Here is a 12,354-nt window from a genome sequence, read left to right as displayed (position 1 = left end):
ATAGTGGACATGTTCCGTTAATCTACAGATCTCCGACCACCGTCTCACCGATACATTATCGCAGACCAGACTACGTGGTCAATTGTGTCGGATGGAACGGACTCCGTTTCAGCCCGGCTCCCTGATGAGCGTGATCGCCCAGATAAAGGGGTCAAGGACGAGGTAAGACATAGAGTACTCCTTACTGGTCATTGGAGGAAGTTGGCATTCTCGCATCTGATAAACCAGTGTGCACAGGCAGCAACGGCACAGTCCTCGACTCCGGGAGGGTAATGAATCATCCATTCGTGGAGATGTTTCGCCCCTTGATGGCGTGATCGGAGGATAGAATGATGCGTTTTCCTCACGTCGAGGCCTCGGCATCCGCATGCGGACGGAAAGATTGAGCTTCTTTTGGCCGCGAGCCTCTCAATGAGCGAAACGGTGGTGGAATCTATGGCTCATGTTCAAACTGACATCTCGTTGAGAGTCGTAGGAATATCGTCGTCTGATAGATATATGGTACGGAATGGGCTTGATCTCCGTGAAACTCCGGAACCGTAGCAGATCCCATTAGCCAAAAGCTTATCAAGCAACTCCAGCATGGGGAAATTGCCATTCGGGTGATCTTCTAGAAAATCCTCAGTCGCACACGTAAGGACAATGGCAATCCAACGCGTCATGCACAGATCGACGAATGACAGACGGAGTGGAGATGATGCCATCGACCCGCGGAATTGGTATAACGCTAACGACGGCATCTGCAGGAAGCCTATTCCTTAGACTCCTTATTGGTCTCTGAGTTCCTAAACTAAGGTATGCAGCGTCCGGGGTAGAAGGGTCTGTGCTATAGTAAGTACATGGCATACATACGGTATTGATGAGTTGCGAAGATCAGTGCCAAGATGCATTCATTCCGCTCACCTTGGCATATTAGGGGAGAGGTAAGAGGTTCTTGATTTTCTCCATTTCAAACTTGGTCATAATAATCAGTATAGATGATACACACGTATGATAGATATAATGTAATACTTCGCCATTCAACATCTCAGTCTGCATTCTCGGCGGCAGAGTATGAGACTCGTCCAAATTCGGAGCGTTGAATCTTGATTCGGACTCGCAACGAAACGAGAAGCGGTTGCTACATTGTATGTACTCAATGCTGATCTCTCCACACCGTCTCGTCTTCCTTTTTGCACCCTGACGCCAATATACACACTTGCAGAGAAAGTCCTGCTTCACTACGAGTAGAACACGATAAGTAGCTCAAGAATACAAGCAACACTGTGAACTACTGTAGCACATGAAATTGATCGAAGAAGTCTTCGACGTGACAATACCAGTAATTGGGATCATGTAACCCAGAATGTACCACATTTCAATATAAACTGCCAAGTCTGCCACTAGAAATGAAAGGGCTGGAAAAAAAAAAAAAAAAAAAAGACACCTCAGTGATCTACATTGGAAGTACTAGTGTCTCCTGGCCCGATTGAAAGTAAGGATCATAGAGCCGCCTGAACCAGGCCATACAAGAATGTGTGACAGCATTATGATGCGTGTGCCATGTAAATATCATTGGGTGCCTGGTCGATCCTGGGGAACCGATACATTATCCTGCTAAGCATTGCAAAATATGAAGCCTGTGGATACTGTTGAATGGTAGGAAGTGTATTCGTATGTAAGGATGAAATTGAGCCCAAAAATTGGCACTGGAATTAGGTTACGGGCGCGCATTAGTCTGCTGGTCAAAGGCGACATAATATTCACCGCAACCTGAGGTTCCGCCGCGCCGAGAAATGTTGTCTTGAGAGGATGGCACATGACCCCTGACCCGAAAGAGAAGAAGCGATGGATATGGAAGCTTCAGCCGTATCGAGTTAGAATGACACATGAATTCCTTTTCCTGTTCATTGTTGAAACCTTTTCCCAACAAAAGCCGGTATGCGCTTGTAACTTTCACGGATCAGCCCGTTTTCTTACAAGGGCCTTAGTCTGTGGCACTAGAACCTGTTTAAGGAGCGACCCAATGAAGTCTCGTGGCGAACCAGCTGACGCGCCTAGTTTAGCGAGTCAGCCTGTGATGTGCCGGGGATCCTTGTCGGAACCGGCCGGGGTGACGTTGAGAAGCCAATGAGAAGCTGCCGTTGTGCCAAGCGTGCCAAGATCTTGGGGAGTCCGGACTAGTGAGAAGGGGGTTTGAGACCCCAGGCCCACTTCGGTTAGTAGCCTGACTAGTTTACCCGTCCTAAACGAACTTCCACTCGACTACTTCAACTTCGAAGAAGCGCGCACAGAACATGACCCAACCCTGACGACACTTCGTACAGGCATTCTCAAATACGTTATCTATGAGGGCGGGGATGGTCAACAGATGAAGCAGAACGGAGATTGCAAAATGAGATAGACCCTGCGGACTCCGACAACCCGCCGAGAGCTTTCGTGGCGATCTGACCGATCCTTTGGTACTTGCCGGACCGCATTTCTCTGCCGGGAAATTACATCCTTCCGCGGCCCTAGTAATCGGCATCTTGTCACAAGGCGCTCGTCCGTTCGTCAACATGTTCCTAAAGAGTATGTACTACAGAGTACTCCATACTGGGCAAGACAATGCGATCTTGGATACTCTCAATCCTCCACCGCGCGTAGTCCTCCAGTGGAATAGAACACGACCAATTTCCTTTACTTGAATCATTGGCCCAAAGTTTATTGCCCCTGCGTTCCAGCTCGTGGGGAATCACACCATCGTCTCCGCTAATGGTTCCATCGCTGCGGTGACATCGATTGTACCACACTTGTTGTAGATCTCCGTCGCTCCTCAATACGTTCATTCATACTCCGTACATCAAGTAATTTTGATTCGGGTACATGTATGTTCTGCAATTTAATCTAATTTTTTTTTTCTTTTCTCTTATCTTCTTTTTTTTTTTTTTTTTTTTTTTTTTTTTCACCCTGAAAACAATATCCGCTCCCCCTTAAGGTTACTTATAACTTGTCTTTCCCTTCTCCGGCGTTCATTCTTTTCCTTTCCTTTCCTTCTTTATCCGTCCCACTGCTTTTCTTATTCCGGCCACCAACTCTTTGGCATAGTTTCTTATCATTAGATTAGAGTGTGAGAGAGGTCTCACCAATCATCACTATGGCTACCAAGAAGCCCAACATTCTCTACATCATGGCTGACCAGATGGCTGCTCCCCTTCTGGCCTTCCATGACAAGAACTCTCCCATTAAGACCCCTAACCTAAACCGGCTGGCGGATGAGGGTGTCGTCTTCGACTCGGCCTACTGTAACTCTCCGCTATGTGCCCCGTCACGTTTCGTTATGGTGACCGGCCAATTGCCCTCCAAGATCGGAGCCTACGATAACGCCGCCGACTTACCCGCTGACATCCCCACTTATGCCCATTATCTGCGCCGTGAGGGCTACCACACCGCACTGGCGGGAAAGATGCATTTCTGTGGCCCCGACCAACTGCACGGTTATGAGCAGCGTTTGACGAGTGACATCTACCCCGGTGACTATGGCTGGTCGGTCAACTGGGATGAGCCAGTAAGTTGCATTCCTAGTAGTTCGAATCCAAGGCAAGGGATCTCTGATCGTGTGTAGGAAATTCGTCTCGACTATTATCACAACATGTCCTCTGTCATGGAGGCCGGTCCTGTGGTGCGGACCAACCAGCTTGACTTCGATGAGGAAGTTATCTACAAATCTACCCAGTATCTCTACAACCATGTCCGCCAGCGCGGTGATCAGCCATTCTGTCTGACGGTGTCTATGACTCACCCTCATGACCCTTATGCCATGACCAAGGAATTCTGGGACATGTATGAAGATGTTGACATTCCCTTGCCGAAAAATGGCGACATGCCACAAGACCAGCAGGATCCCCATTCGCAGCGTGTTTTGAAGTGCATTGACTTGTGGGGCAAAGAAATGCCGGAAGAACGGATCAAGGCCGCCCGCCGCGCCTACTATGCGGCTTGTACCTACGTTGATACTAACGTCGGTAAACTGTTGAAGGTCCTGGACGATTGCGGCTTGACCGACGACACAATCATCGTTTTTACTGGTGACCACGGAGACATGTTGGGCGAGCGCGGACTCTGGTACAAGATGGTCTGGTACGAGAACTCCGCGCGTGTGCCCATGATCGTGCATGCGCCCAAGCGTTTTGCCGCCAAGCGTGTTCCCCAGAATGTATCGACGATGGACCTGTTGCCCACCTTTGTCGATCTGGTCGGCGCGCAGTTGGTTCGGGAATTGCCCCTGGACGGTGTGTCGTTGATTCCATACCTGACCGGCGAGGACGGTCTCAAAACCGATACTGTATTGGGCGAGTACATGGGTGAAGGGACACAATCGCCAGTTGTGATGATTCGTCGCGGCCGCTGGAAGTTCGTGTACTCCCTGATTGACCCACCCATGCTCTTCGATGTGGAAACAGACCCTGAAGAAAAGGTGAACCTGGCGGCTGGCTTGCCCGTTCCGGTGCGACTCAATGCAGCCAAATCTATCTCAGGATCGCAGTTGCAGCCGGCGTCCTTGCCTACTCCCGCTGAGTCTCCGCGTGTATCGCCTCGACCACAGCGTGGCACATCGTCCGCATACCCATTCCCTAGTCCCCCACGCACTCCTAGTCCAGGTAAAGAAGTGCCTGAAATGCCGACCACTACCGAGCCTGCCAAGATCCTGGCATACTTCCTGGAAGAAGCACAAGCCCGCTGGGATTTGGAGAGCATCACCGAAGATGTGCTGCGGTCACAGCGCCGGCGACGCCTCGTTTACTCGGCTTTGATCCAGGGCAACCCGGCTATTTGGGACTACGAGCCGCGTATTGACCCCAGCACACAATACGTGCGCAACCAAGGCAAGGGTGTTTTGGACGACGTTGAATTTATCTCTCGCTGGCCCCGTGTGTTGCAGCAAGCCGCCAGTGCTATGGGCACCAAGGTTTGAGTCTATTGAACAAGCAGCTTGGGGGAATAAAAAAAAAAAAAGGAAACGGAAAAGAATATTATTTGAGAACTCGGCATGGTTCTGCTTCCACGTTTATTCATTCATATTTTGTTTTTGGTTTTGGATATGTTCCGATGAGCTTGATTTCCTGATGATTTAGTTAGCGAGGCGCTATACCCGGCATTGTTTGCATTCCCAGCGTTTGCTCGAGTCTGTATCGATTGGTGAATGCTTTTTATTCGGGATCTCTGGCAGATTGGTACGGCAGTGCTGTACATAGGAATATAGGAGAGAGGCTGCCTGCGTGTATGATAGACCAGAATGAGCGACAGAATGAATGTACAAGAAAGATACTAAATCTGTGGAGAGAGAAGCGGGTCTCATTACGAATTGGTTGGTGACTCACCCGGCGATTGGTTCCGTATTTCGGGGTTTGATTGATATCCCATCTTTAAAATCCCCACATCCACTCTTGGCTTCCTCAACAATCAACAGAGCAAACAAGTTTCCATCTACCAAACATGCCGTCCAAGATCACTGTAGGCGTTGCCCAGGCACGCACCCAGGATACCGTCACCGAGACTCTCTCCGCCCTCAGCCGCATTACTCGTCATGCCGCCTCCCGCGGCGTCCATCTGCTCCTCTTCCCTGAGGCCTATCTGGGTGGATACCCACGTACCTGCAGCTTTGGCACTGCCATCGGTGCGCGCCAGCCTCAGGGACGGGAACAGTTCTTGAACTACTTCCATTCCGCGGTGGATCTCGGGGATACCCCCACGGGAGCGGGTGATGACTGGGTGCAGAGGAAGCTGCCCGTCGCGGAGGGCAAGAATCATCGAGGCGACGGTACCCGAGAGACTCTTGAGCGGATTGCGAAGGAGACGGGCGTCTTCATCGTTGTGGGCGTCATCGAGAGAGCCGCGGGCAGTTTGTACTGTGCTGCGCTTTACGTAGACCCTTCGAGGGGAGTGCTGGGAAAGAGGAGAAAGGTCATGCCTGTAAGTCTTACAGCCCGGTTCAATCAAATCCAGAAGAAGAGAAGGTAGTTGACCCCCCAACAGACTGGATCGGAACGTCTCGTCTGGGCCCAGGGCTCCCCATCAACCTTGAAGGCCGTGACTACCCATCTCAACGGGGTCCCCGTGACCCTGGCGGCAGCTATCTGCTGGGAGAACTACATGCCCCTTCTCCGACAGAGTCTGTACTCACAGAACGTGAACATCTATTTGGCCCCTACAGCAGATGCCCGGGACACATGGCTGCCCCTGATGCGGACCATCGCATTCGAGTCGCGGGCGTATGTACTGAGCGCAAACCAGTGCGTCCGGTATAACGAACTCCCGGAGTGGGTCACTGGCGAACGGGATGAGAGTAAGTTCCTCGTGTTAAACACTTCGTGGTGCAATTTTGTTAATAATGACAACAGAGATCTCGACCCACTACGTCAGCCGCGGTGGTTCCTCTATCGTTGATCCCCAGGGCCAGGTTATTGCGGGTCCTATCTGGGAGGTTTCTGCTGACGATGTGTCTGATTCTGCGGCTGATGTCGTGGGAGACGGGCTGATTATCTCGGATATCGATGTCGAGGACTGCGAACGGGGTAGATTGGACATGGATGTGGCAGGCCACTACTCGAGAAATGATGCATTTAAGTTGACGGTGGAAGGGCTGGATCTCAACCCACCTCCTCTCTGAATGCAAAACGGTATAGCAATTCTAGCTGCATTTACTACATGTGCATGGTACCTATATAGCTGGAGCTTAAGCTTTGTGCATACATGTGTCAATGTTTACCAGCAATTGATAAGACGACCCTACTGGATTGAACCTCGGAAAGTTGATCGAGTGGTAGTACTGTAAACAAGACGTCATTTGTCACATAATGGGTTAAATATTTCGAAGTTTGCAGCATTGTTTATGACGTGTTTGATAGCTGGACTCATGAGCATCTAGAATTGGAGGATTGGCAAACTCATCTAGTATGCGATGGGCATATCTTTAGCTACTTAGCTATATAGTTACATCATGATAGACCATCATATAGTCGCTTGAATAGTAGGCTGAGCTTATAGATAAACATTGCCAAGCTAGTCAATCGATACCTTAGGATCAGACAAAAAAATGAAACACCGCAGCACGACATGAAAACCGACGTCTGTGTTGTCGGCTCCGGGATAGCGGTATATATCCACGGCCAACGAGCTCATCACTCGCGGCAAGAGACACCTCGCTCACCTCCTCATCGGCGTGATTTATTGTTCCTTCTGGTTCCACTTGTACTTTGATCTGATCACATGTTAAGGCCATAGAAACAAACAATGTACAGCGGTGATACGAGCACTAACATATCAGCCTTTAGAGCCCATCCGAGTGGATGCAGAAGAATGACATTCAAATTATAGATTGATAGACACTGAAAGAATATACTACATACAATGGGCCACTTGAAGTGGGGTTTCGGACTCCAAGTCCTTCCAAGGAGCGGCTCTTACCAGTTTGAGATCTTTAACATATATTTCAAGGATGGTACAAACAGGGAACATCTTTTCAAGCAGATAGCACATGAATAACATGTTCTGTGCTCACTGTCTGCTCTTCTAGCTAAATGAATGCTTAGGGCAACGGGACCCAGTGATCTCCCCCAAGTGTGGGGAAATCCAGACTAACCTCGGCTGCCAAACAACTTACCCCATACTCCATCTTCCAACGCCCTTATTTAATCCCTTTTCTTCAGGTCACATCTGTGCAACCAGCGATCTGTATATTATACCTTTAAAGAAGTCAAGATGTCGAATGCCCCCAGCTACCCAGCCATTGCCCAACGTAAACAAGCACACCTGGAATCGCAAATCCCCGCAGAATGGAAACTTCCCGCTTCTCAGATACCCTCGGGAATGCTCTCCCTGGAGGATTCTATCACCAATGCTAAGCAGTATCAGCGGGTGAATGTCATGAACGTCCCCAGAACATGTGGCTTACTCACAGGTAAGGAATTGGAAATTACCGAGAACTGGGATATTCGGGGTCTCTTGCGAGTCATCGCAGAGAAACGGTACACAACGGAAGACGTGGTCAGAGCTTTCTGCAAGGTATGTTTCCCATTGATTTCCCTTCTAGTTTTACAATTGCGTTCTATGATCAATAGTAACATCATCAGCGCGCGGCAATCTCTCACCAAGTGACCCGCTGCTTGAGCGAACCGCTTTTCGACCGTGCCCTGCAACGGGCCAAAGACCTGGATCGTCATCTCCAGAACAGCGGGAAACCAATCGGCCCCTTGCATGGTCTGCCAGTGTCCGTCAAAGATTCTTTCCACGTGAAGGGCGTGGACTCGACCACAGGCATAGTCGCTCTCGCATTCAAACCCGCTACGCAGAACTCGCCTCTAGTAGATCTCCTCGAATCCCTGGGCGCCGTGATAATCGGCAAGACCAATGTTCCCCAGACCATGGGCACGCTGGACAGCTGCAACCACCTCTTTGGCCGGACTCTGAACCCCCTCAACCGCCAGTGGACCGCGGGCGGCAGCACAGGCGGCGAAGGCGCCTTGATCGCCATGCGCGGGTCCATGGTCGGTTTTGGGACGGATATCGGCGGCAGTGTCCGTGTCCCAGCGATGTGTAACGGCATCTACGGTTTCAAGCCCAGTGTCGGCCGATTCCCCGCCGGAGGCCAGGACGGGGGCCATATACCCGGCAAAGGAAGGGTGTCCCTGCAAGCGGTTGTTGGTCCCCTGGCGCGGTCGGTGGCTGATCTGGGCGCTATCATGGAGGAAGTTGTGCCTCGCGCGGAACTGTTCGGGGAGGATTGTATTCCTGGTCGGTGGCATGGTGAATTCCCTTTGCGGTTGCCCGAGACACAGGCTCGGAATGTTACCATCGGCGTACTTCGCTCGGACGGTATCGTCGAACCCTTGCCGCCTATTGCCAAAGTGCTGGATGAGGTGGCGCAGACACTGCGGAAGACGCCCGGCGTTGAGGTGGTCGAGATCCCTGTGCCGGCGGCGCTAGCCAAATGCCAAGGGCTGGCTGGCAGACTGATGGGTGTAGACGGGGGAGGCCCCATGATGGACTTGCTAGAGAGTACAGGGGAACCGCTGATCCCCTGGCTGCAGGGTCGAATGAAGCGGGGACGGGAATTGACGCTCTCGCAGCTGGGCCAGCTGCAGGCTCAGCGGTCTATCGTCGAACGGGAGCTGCTGAAGATGTGGACTCTCAACAGTGGAACCGGGCGTCGGATTGACGCTATTATCCATCCAGTGGCCCCGCATCCGGTTCCTGAGATTGACCGCTATAATGCTGTGGGATACACGTCTAGCTTTGTCTTGCTAGATTACCCTGCGGCCACCATTCCAGTCCGTCCCTTCAGGGAGTCCGATCTCGAGAGTGGAAAGGAAATGGATGCGCCTGTGTTGGGAAGTTGGGATAAGGCAAACCGACAGTTGTGTATGTTGCTCTATCTACCGCCTTTGATTATCTTCCATTCTAACGCTGATTCAAACAGGGAATGAGAAAACGGTTGATCGCCGGGTATATCTTGATTCACCGCTCAGCATCCAGGTCGTGACACCTAAGCAGCACGACTATGAGCTGTTCCGAACTATGGAAATCATTGACAGGGCTGTCAGGGTACCGGATACGGAGAAGACAGCAGCCAAGCTGTAGAGCTAGCTCTAAACATATCCATATGTTCAAGTACTTCCAAATATGACGAGACATCAAATACAAACTACATACGCTCGCAAAGTATAGCGATAAAAATTAACACACCAAAGATTGATTTAGATAGGATTTAAAGCTTTCCCTTCAAGTGGCTTCCACCATCCGTCGCAATGACCGCTCCATTCAGATGGCTGGCTGCCCGACTTCCGAGGAACACGACCAAACCGGCAATATCCTCGGGTCGACCCAGTCTCTTGTTGGGGGAATGGTCCTCGAGCGACTTCAACCCACCCTGGAGATTAATCAGGCCATCGGCCATCTTCGACGGGAAGAAGCCAGGGGCAATGGCATTGCACAGGATATGCCTGGGACCCAGCTCGACAGCCAAGTTCTTGGTCAAATGAATGACCGCCGCCTTGGAAGCAGAGTAGCTGAAAGTGGCGTTCTCCCCGAGACTACCGACGCCCAGTCCAGCAACAGAGCCAGTGACGATGACTCTTGAAGGTTCCTCGCGCGTAGCCTTAACAGTAAGCAGAGGAGCAAACCTGTGCAGTAATCATTAGCAACCTCGAACATCCCAAGCCAAACGACAAATACAAAAAGATGAGTACTCACTTCTGCACCAGATAAAACACACTCTTCACGTTCAAATCCATAACCTTCGAGAACATCTTCTCAGGGTGTGTGTCGAACTTCTCGCCCCAGGTAGCCCCCGCATTCGCAAACAGAATGTCCACATGGTCCGTGGTCTTCTTCACTTCCTCAACGAGTCTGTCCAGTTCAGAGATCTTCGAGTTATCGGCCGCCACTGAGATGGCCTGTGCGCCGGGTCTCTTGTTCGGGAGGGCATTGAGGGCCGCAACGGCCTCATCGCAGGCCTGGGCTTTGCGAGATGTGATGTAGACTTTCGAGCAGCCTGCTTGGAGCAATCTTTTGTCATACTTCTTGTTAGCGATATGTGTGTTGGGCGGGTGGAGGAATGGGATACGCACCCGCTGGCAGCGTGTAGGCCTAGACCTCTGGAGCCGCCGGTTACGACGGCGACTTTGCCCTCGAGGGAGAAGATGGAGCCGAAGTTGTCGAGCTGGACTTGGTCGGCGACGGACATTTTGATATGTAGATGATATTTAAGATGGTGTTAAGGGCCGGGGATGGGATGGTATGGAATTGAGCAGGTATTTGGAGGAACTGAGCTTAAAGTCATGGTGGAGGTGAATTGGGGTACAAGCAAGATACCGAGGTCGTTCGGGCCAGCCGTTTGGATTCCCCCGCAAAGTCAATTTATGAACTCGGTTGATTAATAATCACTGTATTACCTGGTTATGTAACTTATGTTGAGTTAGCCCTAACTCAGGTTCTCTGTCATGGTTGACGTGCAGGACTGTAGATAGATTCAATTCCCCGAATGACCATTCTCCTCCCTCATGCCACTTCGTTCAGGTCCTCAGACTGTTGGTCTATCTTTCATATGTCTGGTGTTGCGAGTTTGACATGTAGACGAAAGAGCTATCCGGATTACAATATAACTCCACCTTGCTAAATCTGGAGACTCATTTCAAGTTGTCAACCTTGTCAGTGATTTATAAGAAGTCAGAAGTATTATACCCCACGATCCCACAGCTTGAAAGAAAATGGTGTCTGCGAGTTGCCCGTGCATTATGTTTCTGGTGGGGCTATAGCATTGGTTCGTGCTTCATGGCTGACATGCTGTCAAGCACTGATAAACTACGGTCCAACCTATAAAGACACATTTGATCCACACATAACCAGTTCAGCTGGTCCCGTTTGTAATCCACGTCCACCTGCGAATCACATAGACGACAGCAAGAATGTGCTCAATCGAGCGCCAAAGGTCCCCCGAATCCCCTCAAACTCGCTCATAGTCACCATCCGCCGACATGATTGGCCGGATCAAGGTACCTTGGGGGTCCAGCATCCATACTACTACTTACTATAGTAGTATCTGTCAGGTAGGCATATATTCTCCCTTGTCATGACAGAAATCCCTTCCAACCCCTCTTCTCCCTCGTCGTCACCTTCTCATCTTTCACAACACATCCTCTTGAAACCTCACCAAGCAAACCACCCAAAATGGCCACTACATTCTCCCTCCCACCTCTCCCCTACGCTTACGATGTAAACCCCCTCTAATCCCCAGTATATTAGAAAGAAAACTAACCAAATCCTTAGGCCCTGGAACCCGTCATCTGCAAACAGATCATGGAAATCCACCACCAAAAACACCACCAAACCTACATCACCAACCTCAACGCCGCCCTCTCCGCACAATCCACTGCCCTCGCAGCAAACAACATCCCCGAGCTCATCAACCTTCAGCAGAAGATCAAGTTCAACGGCGGCGGCCACATCAACCACTCCCTCTTCTGGAAGAACCTGGCCCCCCACGGCAGCCCCGAGACCGATATCGACCAGGCCGCTCCCGCCCTCAAGGCCACCATCGAGGCGCAGTACGGCTCCGTGCAGAAGTTCAAGGAGGCCTTTGCCGCCGTGCTCCTCGGTCTGCAGGGCAGCGGTTGGGGCTGGTTGGTGGCTAATGGGCCCGGGGGGAAGTTGGAAATCGTCTCCACTAAGGATCAGGATCCGATCACGGATAAGATCCCGGTGTTTGGGGTGGATATGTGGGAGCATGCTTATTATTTGCAGGTTTGTTTTTTTTTTTTTTTTTTTTTTTTTTTTTTTTTTTTTTTTTTTTTTTTTTTTTTTTTTTTTTTTTTTTTTTTTTTTTTTTTTTTTTTTTTT

At 50.6% G+C, this 12,354-nt stretch overlaps 7 protein-coding genes across 7 annotated transcripts in view; 4 read left to right on the top strand and 3 right to left on the bottom strand.

Annotated features, from left to right (window-relative positions):
• Nucleotides 1–41: 41 nt before the first annotated feature.
• On the bottom strand, nucleotides 42–602 carry BDV37DRAFT_235761 (uncharacterized protein). Its single transcript, XM_032080549.1, has one exon. The coding sequence runs from the start codon at nucleotides 367–369 to the stop codon at nucleotides 109–111; it is 261 nt and encodes an 86-aa protein (XP_031946738.1). The 5' UTR covers nucleotides 370–602; the 3' UTR covers nucleotides 42–108.
• Nucleotides 603–2,939: 2,337 nt separating this feature from the next.
• On the top strand, nucleotides 2,940–5,437 carry BDV37DRAFT_235760 (putative choline sulfatase). The gene is made up of 2 exons (XM_032080548.1): nucleotides 2,940–3,526; nucleotides 3,584–5,437. The coding sequence occupies exons 1-2, from the start codon at nucleotides 3,116–3,118 to the stop codon at nucleotides 4,931–4,933; spliced, it is 1,761 nt and encodes a 586-aa protein (XP_031946736.1). The 5' UTR covers nucleotides 2,940–3,115; the 3' UTR covers nucleotides 4,934–5,437.
• On the bottom strand, nucleotides 4,942–5,437 carry BDV37DRAFT_235759 (uncharacterized protein). Its single transcript, XM_032080547.1, has one exon. The coding sequence runs from the start codon at nucleotides 5,315–5,317 to the stop codon at nucleotides 5,105–5,107; it is 213 nt and encodes a 70-aa protein (XP_031946737.1). The 5' UTR covers nucleotides 5,318–5,437; the 3' UTR covers nucleotides 4,942–5,104.
• Nucleotides 5,438–7,250, top strand: BDV37DRAFT_235758 (nitrilase). Its single transcript, XM_032080546.1, has 3 exons — nucleotides 5,438–5,931; nucleotides 5,995–6,304; nucleotides 6,360–7,250. Exons 1-3 carry the CDS (start codon nucleotides 5,455–5,457, stop codon nucleotides 6,626–6,628), a joined length of 1,056 nt encoding a protein of 351 aa, XP_031946735.1. The 5' UTR covers nucleotides 5,438–5,454; the 3' UTR covers nucleotides 6,629–7,250.
• Nucleotides 7,251–7,719: 469 nt separating this feature from the next.
• BDV37DRAFT_277769 (putative general amidase) lies at nucleotides 7,720–9,597 on the top strand (the record flags this gene model as incomplete). Its single annotated transcript, XM_032085859.1, has 3 exons — nucleotides 7,720–8,022; nucleotides 8,091–9,378; nucleotides 9,437–9,597. The coding sequence occupies 3 exons, from the start codon at nucleotides 7,720–7,722 to the stop codon at nucleotides 9,595–9,597; spliced, it is 1,752 nt and encodes a 583-aa protein (XP_031946734.1).
• BDV37DRAFT_76250 (oxidoreductase, short-chain dehydrogenase/reductase family) lies at nucleotides 9,584–10,811 on the bottom strand. The gene is made up of 3 exons (XM_032091180.1): nucleotides 10,587–10,811; nucleotides 10,210–10,524; nucleotides 9,584–10,139 (listed from the first exon to the last, which is right to left on the bottom strand). Exons 1-3 carry the CDS (start codon nucleotides 10,700–10,702, stop codon nucleotides 9,725–9,727), a joined length of 846 nt encoding a protein of 281 aa, XP_031946733.1. The 5' UTR covers nucleotides 10,703–10,811; the 3' UTR covers nucleotides 9,584–9,724.
• Nucleotides 10,812–11,685: 874 nt separating this feature from the next.
• Nucleotides 11,686–12,354, top strand: part of BDV37DRAFT_277767 (superoxide dismutase) — a gene marked incomplete at both ends in the record, with an annotated part of 879 nt that continues 210 nt past the window's right edge. The window contains 2 exons of the mRNA XM_032085858.1: nucleotides 11,686–11,730; nucleotides 11,785–12,258. Of these exons, the coding sequence (XP_031946732.1) occupies nucleotides 11,686–11,730; nucleotides 11,785–12,258 (519 nt within the window). The remainder of the gene's footprint in view (nucleotides 11,731–11,784; nucleotides 12,259–12,354) is intronic.

Source organism: Aspergillus pseudonomiae (genome assembly GCF_009193645.1).
Source record: "Aspergillus pseudonomiae strain CBS 119388 unplaced genomic scaffold BDV37scaffold_2, whole genome shotgun sequence".
NCBI lineage: Eukaryota > Fungi > Ascomycota > Eurotiomycetes > Eurotiales > Aspergillaceae > Aspergillus > Aspergillus pseudonomiae.
The sequence above is the reverse complement of the archived record's forward strand: the minus strand, read 5'-3'. Positions and strand labels throughout refer to the sequence as shown.

Excerpts from the sequence above, each read along its gene's own strand:
- BDV37DRAFT_235759 (XM_032080547.1), bottom strand. The coding sequence starts at position 5,317 with ATGAGACCCGCTTCTCTCTCCACAGATTTAGTATCTTTCTTGTACATT.
- BDV37DRAFT_76250 (XM_032091180.1), bottom strand. The coding sequence starts at position 10,702 with ATGTCCGTCGCCGACCAAGTCCAGCTCGACAACTTCGGCTCCATCTTC. Across the intron at positions 10,525-10,586 it reads GGCCTACACGCTGCCAGCGG|ATTGCTCCAAGCAGGCTGCT; the intron begins GTGCGTATCCCA and ends GTATGACAAAAG. Across the intron at positions 10,140-10,209 it reads GTGTTTTATCTGGTGCAGAA|GTTTGCTCCTCTGCTTACTG; the intron begins GTGAGTACTCAT and ends ATTACTGCACAG.
- BDV37DRAFT_235761 (XM_032080549.1), bottom strand. The coding sequence starts at position 369 with ATGCGGATGCCGAGGCCTCGACGTGAGGAAAACGCATCATTCTATCCT.
- BDV37DRAFT_235758 (XM_032080546.1), top strand. The coding sequence starts at position 5,455 with ATGCCGTCCAAGATCACTGTAGGCGTTGCCCAGGCACGCACCCAGGAT. Across the intron at positions 5,932-5,994 it reads AGAGGAGAAAGGTCATGCCT|ACTGGATCGGAACGTCTCGT; the intron begins GTAAGTCTTACA and ends ACCCCCCAACAG. Across the intron at positions 6,305-6,359 it reads CACTGGCGAACGGGATGAGA|AGATCTCGACCCACTACGTC; the intron begins GTAAGTTCCTCG and ends TAATGACAACAG.
- BDV37DRAFT_235760 (XM_032080548.1), top strand. The coding sequence starts at position 3,116 with ATGGCTACCAAGAAGCCCAACATTCTCTACATCATGGCTGACCAGATG. Across the intron at positions 3,527-3,583 it reads CGGTCAACTGGGATGAGCCA|GAAATTCGTCTCGACTATTA; the intron begins GTAAGTTGCATT and ends GATCGTGTGTAG.